The 13,617-nt window shown below is 49.9% G+C and overlaps 1 protein-coding gene across 1 annotated transcript in view; it reads left to right on the top strand.

Annotated features, from left to right (window-relative positions):
* Positions 1-13,617, top strand: part of GABRR2 (gamma-aminobutyric acid type A receptor subunit rho2) — a 47,631-nt gene that overhangs the window by 22,914 nt on the left and 11,100 nt on the right. Inside the window, exons 3-7 of the mRNA XM_022552592.2 lie at positions 7,322-7,389; positions 9,105-9,328; positions 10,413-10,495; positions 10,684-10,824; positions 13,147-13,299. Coding sequence (XP_022408300.1) covers positions 7,322-7,389; positions 9,105-9,328; positions 10,413-10,495; positions 10,684-10,824; positions 13,147-13,299 — 669 coding nt within the window. The remainder of the gene's footprint in view (positions 1-7,321; positions 7,390-9,104; positions 9,329-10,412; positions 10,496-10,683; positions 10,825-13,146; positions 13,300-13,617) is intronic.

Here is a 13,617-nt window from a genome sequence, read left to right as displayed (position 1 = left end):
GCCTCTCTCTGATGGGGACCTCTGTCTTTTCTCTAGTCCTCAGATTCTCACCTGTAGAATGGAGGTAATATCAGTACCTTCCTCACCAGATTGTCATGAAGATGGACTCAAGTGTCCCACATGAAGCACTGAGCACAGCAGAGACCGTGTGTGTGTGTGTGTGTGTGTGTGTGTGTGTGTGTGGTGTGGTGGGGGGGAAGGGGATGGTGGAGGCAGTGCATCAAAGCACTGGTTGCTGACGTGATAAAGACATGGCTACGGCCCCAGGGAGCTCATGGCCTCCTAGACTCACAGCATACGCTCCCTTAGGGCCTCTCCTGGGATAAAGGCTTGTACGGTTACTACTACTATGATCTGTTCTGCTCACAACGCTTCTGACTCAAATGTGTGGGTTTTCCGCACCAAGCAATTCCCCTGTTGTCTGTGGACAACAGCTGGGTGTCCTACAATTTAATTCATTTCTAACACTACCTGGGGTTAGTGCAGACACCACAGGTTAAGGGCTCAGGCGGAGAAGACTGCCCCTCAGTTCAGATACCAATCACAAGTAGTGGGTCCCCGAGTTACCTGCACTTCTCTCCAACTTGGCTGCAAAATTGAGGGTTCCCACAACCCCCTTCTCAGGTGTGATAATTTGCTATAATGGCTCATAGAATCAGGGAAACACTTTACTTATGGTTCCCAGCTTATTATAAAGAACATTATATAAGACACAGATGGATAGCGGATGAAGAGGGGTATAGGGTGAGAACCGGAAGGGTGCTGAGCTCAGGGATTTCTGTCCCACGGAGTTGGGGGCACTACCTTCCTGGCATGTGGATGTGTTCACCAACCAGGAAGCTCACCGAACCCTGTTGTTCAGGGGTTTTATGGATGTTCCACTGTGTAGACACGATTGATGAAATCATTGGCCACTGGTGATTAACTCAACCTCCAGCCCCTCCCCCCTCCCCCTCCTTGGGAGTTGGGAGGTGGGGCTGAAAGTTCCAACCCTCTAATCACATGGCTGTTCCTTGGCAACCAGCCCCATCTTGAAACTATCCAGGAGCCCAGGAGAGCCACCACACTAGCATAAACTCAGGTGTGGTTGGTAAGGGGTTGTTATAAATAACAAAATATACTCCTCTCACCCCTCTCACTCAGGAAGTTACAAGGGTTTTAGGAGCTCTGTGCCAGGAACTGGGGCTGAGGACCAAATACATATTTCTCATTATATCACAATATCACATCACGATATCACAACTGCTGTGTCACTTTGCAAGGTTAATGCCTAGTTACGTCTCCAGCTGGACTGTCTCCAATGTGATGCCTTCCTAGGGAATTTTCTAGGAACACATGTGTTTCACCCAGTATACTTTAGCTCCACCCCCATTTAAGGTGCCCTCTGTGTTTGGGGCACCCAGACTGTGAGGGGAGACCCTCCCGAATGCTCCCATGCTCTACTCCATAGCCTTCAACCCCTGAACTTCCAAGCCACTGGCGTCTGGCCACCAAGGCCCCAAATGCCACTCAGCTGGCCCAGCTGAGGCCCATGGAGCCAGTTCAAGGCAGGGTCATGCCTCATTTTGGAGCTGGGGTCTCCTCCCTGAATGCTTCTCGGGCCTCCCTGGCTCTGCCTCCCCTGTTCCCCATGCTGGGTAAGGTCTAGTGCTTCCTTGTTACAGTGAACGGGTTAGAGAGCCAAAGCTAGGGAGAAAGCCAGCCTTCTGAGTCTCCGGCAGCGTTCTTCCCAGGGTCTGCTGCCCTCAGAGGAGACCCCTCTGATTCCTCCTCACTGCCCTTGGCCCTTCCCTTCTGGAGCACAAACCCTCACTGACACTCACACCCTGTTCCCATTACCAAATTGAACTTGGGTCCACTTGGCCACCTCATAGCAAAATCAATCTACTGTCCCTGGGTTGTGGTGAAGGGCAGCTTGTGCTCCAAAGACCTGACCGCCCTGATTCCTTTCAGGGAAGGGTTTCTACAGGCAGCATTTGGAGTAAGTGTTGCAACTTGTGGACTCCCTTCTGTTTGGGTGGTGGTGGGGTGCCAGGGAGAGGCTTGGGGGATCGTAATCATCCTTTCGGCTCCAACCAGTCTGCATGTGACCACCATCCTCCACTTGCGGGGGGGTCTCAGTTTCTGCAGAACAGCTCGAAGATATGGGTCAGATCATTATGTATGCCCGTTGAAGAGGAACTAGGACTCTGTTTTATGGCTGAACTATTGTTTAAGCTGTCATTACCTTTCTTGTCTGACTGCTCTTCCTTTGCTTCTGCATTCCCTCACTTCCCTGATTAGTAACTGCTGGAGACTGGCACTCGGGGAAGGCCTAGGAGAATAAAGCCTTTTTCTACAAAAAAGAAATGGGGCACATGGTAGGGGGTATTGTACCCAAGAGGGCCTCACAGGGTCCTGTTCAGGTTCAACTGCCACATTTCTTTGGTACTCCTCAATCATCAGGGGAACAAGGGCAGGACAAGAAAGGGAACAAAGTTTTGGACAGAGGCGTTAATGATAAACTCGGCAGAGGAACTCAGTTTCAGTGGGACTCAGTTTCACAACTACTGGCTCCTTCCCCTAAAATTAAACTCCTCTTCCTGGCCTCTTCCTCCTCTGCAATCCCCTCCAGGCAATCTCACTCCTTCCCTCCCTGACCCCATTTAACCCCGGTGACCAAGCAGGTCACCATGCGCCTGAAGGACGGGGTGCTGGGCAGTGGGGCACGGCTGGGCCCCGAATAGACAAGTCTGTTTGGGATGTTAAATTTAAGAACTTGGTTAGATATCCAGGGGGGACCTCTGTTAGACTTCAACAACAACAGGGTCAGAGTCCGGGTCAGAGATCGAGCCCAGGAGGGGCCCAAGGACCTCAGAGAAGGAGCCAGGGAAGAGCTGTGTCACAGAGATGGAAGAGGGAGGGGGTTTCAGCTAAGGAGGTTGGTCATGCGAGGGAGGTCAGGCTTGGGAAAAGACTGCTCGACTCAGCAAGTATTATGGGGGAAGGAAGGCATGGATAGGTAGGAAGTGGAGCCAGCTGGTGGAGATGGGATCGTGAAAAAGTTTGAAAACAAGAGAAAAATGGTAACCAGGACATGGGACGTTGTAAAATCTCACTCCTGGGGGTTCCTTAAAGATCAGTTGTCCAGGGCTTCCCTGGTGGTGCAGTGGTTGAGAGTCCGCCTGCCGATGCAGGGGACACGGGTTCGTGCCCTGGTCTGAGAAGATTCCACGTGCCGCGGAGTGGCTGGGCCCGTGAGCCATGGCCGCTGAGCCTGCATGTCCGGAGCCTGTGCTCCGCAACGGGAGAGGCTGCAACAGTGAGAGGCCCGCATACAGGAAAAAAAAAAAAAAAAAAAAAGATCAGTTGTCCAGTGCCCTCAGACTTGACTGTGGATCAGCATCACTGCAGGACTTGTGATGTCTCCGGTGCAGGAGGCTCAAGGTGGGGTCCAAGAATTGCATCTCTAACAAATGCCTGGTGATGCTGATGCTGCTTGTGGAAGGGAGAGCCCCTGACTGAGTCCAGCCTCGCCCACCCCACCCCAGGTGGATGGTTAAATGCCTGCCACATGGCACTCACTGCCTGCTCAGGAAGCAGTGCTCACCATGAGAAAAGTCAGGCCTCTTTTAAAACTGAAATGTTTGATTACACCCAACAATAAGGGAAAGTGTCTCAACCAATATTTCAAATTAACTCAGACTTTGCAAGAAGTCCTCAAGGAAAGGGAAGGGCCATGGAGGAAAGTCAAGCCATGCAACCTGCAGTGATGAAAATTTTATAGTGTTGTTGCGTGTAACTATACATTCCATTGTATGAATATACCACAATGTATTTAACCTATTCTGTAGATAGACTGCGTCATGAGGTTTATATAGCTTCCATTTTGCTGGATAATGCCTTCTAAGGTAGTTGTACCAATTTACACCCACCACTGGCAGAGTATGAGCGTTCCTGTTGCTCCATATCCTTATCAACACTTGGTGTAGCTACTCTCATATGAGCCAAGTTTGTTAGTATATAGAAGTAATATCTCATTGTGGTTCTAAGGGAGCTGTTAATGCAGTTGAGAACTTTCTCATTTGTCTATTGTTTATTTCTTCTTTTGCAAAATGCCTATTCAAATCTCTTGCCCCTTTTTGTATTGGATTGTCTGATTTTTTCTTAATGGAACTCTTAGGAGTTTTTAATTTTATTTTATTTTTTAATTTTTTTGTGGTACGCAGGCCTCTCACTGCTGTGGCCTCTCCCGTTGTGGAGCACAGGCTCCGGACGCGCAGGCTCAGTGGCCATGGCTCACGGGCCCAACTGCTCCACGGCATGTGGGATCTTCCCGGACCGGGGCACGAACCCGCGTCCCCTGCATCGGCAGGCGGACTCTCAACCACTGCACCACCAGGGAAGCCTCCTATCATATCCTTTTTATTGTCCAACCTATTCTTTATGTTTGCTCTTTTTTTTCTCCTTCCTTTCATTTAGACTGATTACTTTTGGTTATACCTATTTTTATACCTATTTTGGCTTTTTTTTTTGGTTATACCTATTTTTGGCTTTTTTGGTTATACCTATTTTGGCTTTTTTTACCTATTTTAGTTTTGAAAATATATACCCTTACTACTTTTTTTTTGTGGTTCCCTAGAAAACAACATGAATCTTTGTCTTATAGTACTAGTATGTTAAGTAACTATTTTTACTGTCCTCCAGACAATGCAAAGACCTCAGAACACTTTCACTCCATTTATACCTCTCCCTTCTTAAATGTTGTATATTTTTATTTAGTTTTTTCAATCCTACAACACATGGTTAATATTGTTTTATATAGTCAGTGTTCCCTTAGAATCATACATATATTTACTATTTTTGTTGGTCTTTCATTCTTGCATCTCCAGCTTTCTTTCTGGATCATGCTCCTTCTGCTTGAAAAACACCTTCATTTAGGGCAGGATGCCTGTTGGCAGATTCTGTTTTGTCTTAAAATTCTACTTCACATTTATTCTTGTAGTCAGTGGAGAAGAAATGACATATAGCTTTATTTCAAAAATGGATAAATCCCTAACGTGTGCTTTCCAGGACCATGTGAGGAGAAACAATTGCAGAAAGGCTAGGAACCAAGAATAGCTCTTGGCTAAACACGTATTTCCCTTCTGAATTTGTTGCCTCACTGGCTATACTGCCTGAAATTCCACCAGTGACTTCCATTTGGCTCACCAGATCCCTCTCTGAAAGTAGAAAAACCCACGTCAGTGTTCAGGGGCCAAGGCACAAATGCCTAGTTAGCTTATTTTCTTTCTAACACCTTATAGGACTCAATCATACTCTGAACATAAAACTGCTCACAGAAAAAGGAGAAAGACCAAATTACCAAAATAGGTAATTTGGAAGAATTTCTCGAAAATCAGGTTGGGAAGGGCCACAAAATGAAGAGCTCGGGAGATCCTGGGGGTGGAGCGTTAGTCTTGGGCTGTGGGTCAAGTCAGAGGCAAAGGTCACCTCCATTGCACTTGGACCAAGGAGGGCAGAGCTGTTGGTCCCGTTCAAGCTTGGGGTGTGAGTCCCCAAGTGCAGCTCTGGAGCCTCCTGAGCACACAGATGTTTTCCAACAACCCAGGATCCTTGGAGCCTGACCTGCAGTCCCATGTGGGCAATACCTCCAGAGGCTGAACGCCACCCTCACAGCCGTTATCAAATTTCTCTCCAAAGGACGGCTGGAACTGCGGAGAGCAAGGCAGGCCCCAGGGGACAGAGAGACACAGTGGCAGGCACCAAGCAAGCTGTTGTACTTTATCTGGAAAATGTCCTTTGCCAAAACCAGCTGCTGGTCAAACACTGTGCCCATTATCTGAAAACCAGGCCACAGGGAAGTGGGTCCAAAGAGGGTGATGGCTATACTGTTTCTGCCCTTTGGCTCTTGGGACGACTGGATGTGGCACTTTAGAGAAAGGGAACAAGGGGGAAAGGTGATGAGGGTTAAGAGCTCCAGCCCTGGGCTGTTTTAATGTCTCAAGCGAAGGAAGGTCCGTCCAGGGGACGGGGAATTAACCAGCCCTGCTTCCCATGGTGATGTTGGGAACACACGGTCCTGCACAGGGGCTCAGGGGTCTGGGTCCTGGGAGGGGGCCCCAGCCAGGCTGCTGGAAGACCCTCCCTCGTGTTGCAGGCCCCTGGGGGGAGGAAGGCAGGCCAGTCAGCCCTGAGGAGGGGGCTTCAGCCTCACACTGGCCATTCCACTCTGCCCCTTCAGTGCCCTCCTGGAGCCTTGAGTGAGAGAAGGCTCCGGCTGTTAGAGCAGTCATCTCTCATGGGGCCTGACCTGAGCCCTCGGTTGAGAGCACAGGAAAATAAAAAGATCAGCTTATGACCCAATTTATCTGGGAGGGGAAAAGTAAAAATAAAAAATAAAATGTTGTGGGAATTCCCTGGCGGTCCAGTGGTTAGGACTCGGTGCTTTCACTGCTGTGGGCCCGGGTTCGATCCCTGGTTTAAAAAAAAAAAAAAAAAAAGGTTGTGCTCATTTGCTTTCACGTTTAAGAACACAGAAAATAGCCACTAAATCCCACCAGTAATAAATAAAATGCTCCCATTCTATCGGGCTCAGCCACAAGCCCCAAATCTTTCATGGTGGGATTGCAAGTCTTAGCAGACCTACCAGGGGGGAGGTTTGGGGAGAGACGGCGAGCCCATTCGATGCCCTGGCCCACCAGATCCTGTCGGGATCTCTGATCCTCCTCCCCTGCCTTCAGCCAAAGTCCCCGGCCCTTCCAGTCCTCATTCCTTAAGACCCAGACTCCCCCTGCCACCCTAAGCTTCTCCCAGCTCAGACCACGGTGGGTCGGCACGCCCTGGTCCTGCACTCTCTGGCCAGGGCCCAGAGGACCCAGGCGCAGTGGGCTGGCCTCTCAGGAGGCCCCGCCCAGATGCCGCCTGACGCTCTCAGAGACATTTTTTTGCCTGTGAATGGAATAGCATTCATTAATATGTTTGACAGACACAGTTTTTTTTGTTTTCCCCATTTAAGGCTTTTTTTTAATATTAAAATCTAAAAACACATTTTGTGGAAGCATAAACATACATAATCCAGCTCATCCACTCATGCAACAAGCATGGGTTAAACACCCATGTTGGCCCAGGAAAGGCACTTAAGGTAGACACAGTCCCCGCCCTCATGGAGAAAGCTCAGGCACCCAACCTGCCAGGAAGTAGCAAGAAAACCCTCATGGAATCTGAACCACTGCCTCACCCCTGCTCCGCTCAGGATCCCCTGGGAAGGAGGTAGGGGCTGTCTGCTTGCCCAGTGCTAGAGAGGAAGGCGCCTTAACCAGCCGTCTTTGCCTCTCTGCAGGCCCTGCCATCCCGGTGGGCGTGGACGTACAGGTGGAGAGCCTGGACAGCATCTCGGAGGTGGACATGGTACGAGGCGCGCAAGGCGGGCAGCGCCGGGGCGGGTTGCTGTGGCCAAGGTCCCTTGGGGGCCTGCGGTGGGTGGGGCCACGCTGGGGCAGGCTGCGTCTGGGGGCGGAGCCAGAGCTGGAGGGGATAAAGCCGGGATTTGGAGGTTGGCCTAGGTTTAGTAAAATCCAGAGCCTGGCTTCTGCAGCTTCGTGGGTAAAAATAACTTGGGGGCGGGGTGTGTGTGTGTGTGTGTGTGTGTGTGTGTGTGTGTGTGTGTGTGTGTGTGTGTGTGTGTGTGTGTGTGTGTGTGTGTGTGTGTGTGTGTGTGTGTGTGTGTGTGTGTGTGTGTGTGTGTGTGTTAAATGCAGATCCAAGGCCCCGCCCCAGACTTCCTGATTCGGTTTATGGGAGTGAGGCCCAGCCCGCTACGTCCTGAACACGCCCCTTTAGCGGTGTGAGGGGCTGTCTGCGCGCCAGCGCCCGCCGGGAGCACAGCTTCCCGGCTCACTCCTTGGCAGCGCCCAGCAGGCTCAGGCGGGTACCGGAGCGTCTTTGAAGAAGCCTCGTTTCAGCTGAGACCTGACAGCTGTAGGGAGGGCCAAGCAAGAGCGCATACGAGGTCTCTGAGGCAGAAGAACAGGGAGTTTGCAAACTGAAAGAGTGGCGGACAAAACGGGGAAGAGAGGGGCTGCAGAGGTGGGCCAGTGGGGCGGTGCCCCCCTCCACGGGCGGGCCTCCGGGACAGGCAGGAGGAGCCTGGGTGTGGTTGGCAGAGCAGACGTGGGCCACCGCATGCGTCCTTCCAGCCTTCCTTCACCTGCTCCTGGAACAGGCTCTTTTGGGTAGTTATTTATTCATTGGCGTTCATGTATTAGCTCTGGCTACGGTGTAAGGGCTACACTCTTGGTTTCAGGCATCGGCTGTGCAGACGAGGAGACACTTTTTAACAGGATAAGCCTTCAGGCTGAAATTATACTAGACATGCAGCTGCCCATCTCCCCATTGATTCATTTCCCCTCATTTTTCCATTCTGCAGAAGATATTTGTTGAGCACCCACTATTGTGCCTTGCCAGGCACTAAACCAGGGTCTGGAGATTCAGGGGTGGGCAGGAAACAATTCTGCCTTTAAAGATACGACAAGCCTAATGGTAGAAACCCTCCAAAATTGGACACTTAGGACTTCCCTGGCGGTCCAGTGGTTAAGACTCCATGCTTCCGCTGCAGGGGGGCACAGGTTTGAGCTCTGGTCAGGGAACTAAGATCCCGCATGCCACACAGTGTGGCCACACACACACACACAAAGGCAAAATGGGATACTTGACTGTTCAGGTTTCTAGAAGTGTTTGCTAAGTTGAATTGAATGGTTAGCCAATAGGTAAGGAGCCATGTATGCAAAGGTCTAGGTGAGAGTGCAGGGCTTTGTGGGAATCCAGCCCTGCTGGCCCCAGGGCAGGCGGTGGGCATCACAGCTGCCATTTTCCTTTGCAAAGCCTGAAGGAGGGGCTGTGCTGTCTCTTGGGCTCCAACCTCATGAGGCACAAACATGAGCCATTCTCTTTCCTGTGGCAGCAGTGCCACTGCCTTGGCCATCGTCCCGCGGGGCTGCAGAACTCTTTCCTTCAACTCGGGAGGCTGAGCCTGAGGTGTCCGTCACAGCGGTGGACGGAGGGTCGGCTGTCAGGAAGAGAGCTTTGTAAGCCATCTCTGTCTGGTCTCCCCCCCACTCCCACAGGACTTCACCATGACCCTCTACCTGCGGCATTACTGGAAGGATGAGCGGCTGGTCTTCCCCAGCACCAGCAACAAGAGCATGACCTTCGACGGCCGGCTGGTGAAGAAGATCTGGGTCCCCGACGTCTTCTTTGTTCACTCCAAAAGGTCATTCATCCACGACACCACCACGGACAACATCATGCTGAGGGTGTTCCCAGATGGGCAGGTGCTGTACAGCCTGAGGTAACTGTCCACGGGGTCATGGCATCCTAATATGTGTGGACAATGCCGGGGATCGTTTGACTGATTTACCACTGTATCGTCAGAGCTAAACTGTGCTTTTCACAGTAGGTGAGAAAACAGTATTTGTGGAATGAATTAGCTAGTCAACTCTTGGTTTAAAAACCACCACAAAAAAAACCCTCTATTAAAAAAAAAAAAAATGTATATGTGTGGTCTGTCCCTTTGGCCCCGAAGAGTTTGTCACTGTGTTTGGGTCTGCGGCTTACATGGGAGGGTCTGAACCTTCTGGTGATAGTTAGAACTCTCTAAAGACGAAATGAGCACCGTAGTAGGTGCTGACTTCCCTGTCATCGGAGGTGTTAAGGTTAGGTTAGGAGACTAATTGAACCTGAATGATCTGAGGGAGACGGTGACCTTCTATGTACCCTCCACCCCTGAGAGCTATGATTCTAGTTTATTGGTAATAAACAAAAGTAGGTAATTATTGGTAATAAACAGAAATTAGGAAAATAACCATAGCTGCTCTTTATTAGGTGCTGCTGCAGATTGGCTTCTGGGCTGACTTGAGTGATTACACAGTTTCATCCCACACCTTGTACAGTTCGCCAGAATTCAGTGCTAATAGCTTTGAGCCGGGGCTAGGGAGGCAGGGCATAACCTCCGGGCATCTCTGGGGAAGACGAGTCTCTGGATGTGGGCAATGCCCAGAGAAGGGTCCAGGTGTGGGCCATGCACAGCCAGCAGCCTCAGGAGCTGGGATCCGGGCAGAGCAAATACCACCATCTACAGAAGACAAAACTCTGAAAGTTAACTTAGAGGGACTTCCCTGGCAGTCCAGTGGTTAAGACTCAGTGCTCCCAATGCTGGCGGCACGGGTTCGATCCCTGGTCAGGGTGCTAAGATCCCACATGCTGTACCGTGCGGCAAAAAAAAAAAAAAAAAAGTTAGAGTCCTGGGTTTCCGAGCTTCTGACGTAGACGTGCAGAGGCAGCTGCCCTTGGTCGTGTCTTTGTCCTCCTTACTCTGGGCAGGTATATGAGCCAGTAACTCACTGCACGAGCCAACATGTTTGTTTGGGTTCTAGGATTACAGTCACCGCCATGTGCAACATGGATTTCAGCCACTTTCCCCTGGACTCCCAGACCTGTTCTTTGGAGCTGGAAAGCTGTAAGTGTCTGTATTCGTAATGACAAATCTTTGCCTTATTCCCTCTCTGTGCCATTTTAGTAACTATGAGACTGAGTACTGCCGGCCAGGGATAAGACCTATTTAATCCCTGGCTGAGGTAGGATGGCCCTGTTGCTTCTGCCTCAGAAGAAAAGGAGTGAAATTAACTTATTTTCCTCTTCCCAAAGATGCATATACAGATGAAGATCTGATGCTGTACTGGAAGAATGGGGATGAATCCCTGAAAACAGATGAGAAGATCTCCCTGTCTCAGTTTCTGATTCAGAAATTCCACACCACTTCCAGACTGGCCTTCTATAGCAGCACTGGTAGCTAACTTCTGCCATGGTCGGATTCAAATGTGGAAGAAAACACATGAGAATTCTTTTTCAGTGTTAACTTTTTCCACTTCCAATGAAAATAACTTTTCATTATTCTAATAATGCCCAGTCCAACGAGACATAAACAACACTTAAAAGCAGAGGCTTTAAAAGTTGCTGCCCTCTGAAACTCCATGGTCAGAGGTAGTCATTCTGAACAATTCAGCAAACACCCTTGCAGACATCCTGCTTTAATTATGTAATTTTACAAAAGTAGGGTCAGAGTGTACACGCTATTCTGCAACCTGATTCGTTTGACTTAACGATGTGGGGAAATGTATTTATTACCTATTTATTTATGTATTTATTACTGGATTTACCTATGTATTTATTTCCTATATTCAGAGCTATAGATTCACTTCTTATGCGTAGTGTGACCTCTTCTTGGACCTTGGGGCCATGGTTGAAGTTTTGAGAGGATCCATTTGTCCGCTTTTCTTGAATCTCACTGTCAGCCCTTGTGTTAGTTTCCTAGAGCCGTCCTAACAGAGTACCACAAACTGGGTGCTTGAAACGATAGAAATGTGTTCACTCACAGTGCTGGAGGCCAGAAGCCTGAGCGCCATGCTCCTTCTGAAGGCTCTGGGGAGGACTCCTTCCTTGCCTCTTACTGGTCCTGGTGGTTATGGCATCACTCCAACCTCTGCCTCTGTTGTCACGTGGCATTCTCCCTGTGACTCTGGTCTTCCCATGGTGTGTCTCTGTGCATCTATGTGCAAACATCCCTCTTCTTTAAGGACACTGGTCACTGGATTATGGGCCACCCTAACTCGATATGACCTCGTCTTACTTTGATTACATGTACAGAGACCCGATTTCTCAATAAAGTCACATGCACAGGTGGTGGGATTTAGGACTTCAACATACCTTTATATGCTACACAGCTCTGCAGTATAGAGCTGCTCTGCAGCAGCCACGGGACCCTGGAGGACTTCTCACTTCCTTACCCTTTGTCCCAGTGCTGAGAAGCCTAGGCCTGGCTGTGAGAAGCTTTTGGGCTACCGTCTGCCCCTGCATGGCCACCATCTCCCCGTTCGCCTGCCCCCAGCCCCACCCTTCTGTTCGCAACGTCAAACACTGGAGAAGAGCGGGCCCCAGCCAAGGTTGCCTTGGTGTCAGGACAGCCCACACCTACTTTCCCTTTATGCCCATACTGCTCACCCCCATCCCTTTCTTCTCTCTCTCTCTTTTTTTTTTTTTTTTTTTTTTGCGGTACGTGGGCCTCTCGCTGTTGTGGCCTCTCCCGTTGAGGGGCACAGGTTCCGGACGCGCAGGCTCAGCAGCCATGGCTCACGGGCCCAGCTGCTCCGCGGCATGTGGGATCTTCCCGGACCGGGGCATGAACCCGTGTCCCCTGCATCGGCAGGCGGACTCTCAACCACTGCGCCACCAGGGAAGCCCCCTTTCTTCTCTTTTGCTCTGATGTGCATTGCCACACAATTTTCTTTTCTCATCTGTTCTTGGCAAGTTCAAATCAACTCTCTTTCTAAAACCATTTTTAAGAGTTCCCAGTATAACTTTTACTATGTGTCACTGTTTTGAGTGCTTTGTATGAATTAACTAATTTCTACCCAACAAATCTATGGTGTAGATCGTAGTATCCCCAGTTTACAGATGAGAAAACTGAGACTTAGAGAGATTAGATTTTGGAAAGGAAATGTATTATACTAAGCCAACCAATCATTAACTTTTTTTTTTTGGCCGCACTGTGAGGCTTGTAGGATCTTAGTTCCCCGATCAGGGTTTGACCCCAGGCCCCAGCAGTGAGAGCAAGGGGTCCTAACCACGGGACCGCCAGGGAATTCCCTTTTTTTCTTTTTTTGGATCATTAACTCTTTTTTAATTTACTTTTGGCTGTGCCAGATCTTAGTGGTGGTACACGGGATATTTTTGCTGCAGTGTGAGGGCTCTTCGTTGTGGTGTGCAGGCTTCTCTCTGGTTGTGGTGCCGGGGCTCCAGAGCATGCAGGCTCAGTAGTTGTGGTGCATGGGCTTTCTAGTTGTGTTGTGTGAGCTCAGCAGTTGCGGCACGCAGGCTTAGTTGCCCCACAGCATGTGGGATCTTAGTTCCCTGACCAGGGATCAAACCCACGTCCCCTGCATTGGAAGGCAGATTCTTAACCACTGCGCCACCAGGGAAGCCCCTTGAATCATTAACTTTTAACTTTCTGCTGAAGATGAGTGTGGTGACAGGGGAGGAAGGGCCCCCAGGGAAGGAGTTTGTTTTTGCCTCTGCGATGGAACCTCACTGGCTTCTTCCTGTGTCCCCCAGGCTGGTACAACCGTCTCTACATTAACTTCACGTTGCGTCGCCACATCTTCTTCTTCTTGCTGCAAACCTACTTTCCCGCCACCCTGATGGTCATGCTGTCCTGGGTGTCCTTCTGGATCGACCGCAGAGCTGTGCCCGCCAGAGTTTCACTGGGTAAAAGCATTTGATAAGGTGTGATAGGGTGGTTATTTTTTTTTTTCAATCAATCACTATGTAAAGAAGAAGTAAAATCATCATTCAGGGTCCTTAACCGATGGGCTGTCAGAGTCAGAAGGAGCGAACTTTCCTCCTGCTTCTTGCTTTCCATTCACATACTGCCCTCAGTTTCCCAGACTACACTGTGAAAACCACAGGGCGCTCAAACCGCATCAGCTCTGCTCAAATCGTTTCAGAAAGATAACACCTACCTGGGGTGTAGACTTCCACCACTGGCCGTATCAGAGCTCAGTACTTTGATAAATAAGACAATTC

Source organism: Delphinapterus leucas, chromosome 12 (assembly GCF_059928025.1).
Source record: "Delphinapterus leucas isolate spDelLeu-1000000601 "Yukka" chromosome 12, BTC_Dleu_Yukka2, whole genome shotgun sequence".
NCBI lineage: Eukaryota > Metazoa > Chordata > Mammalia > Artiodactyla > Monodontidae > Delphinapterus > Delphinapterus leucas.
Note: the sequence above shows the minus strand (reverse complement) of the source record. Positions and strands in the feature narration are given on the sequence as shown.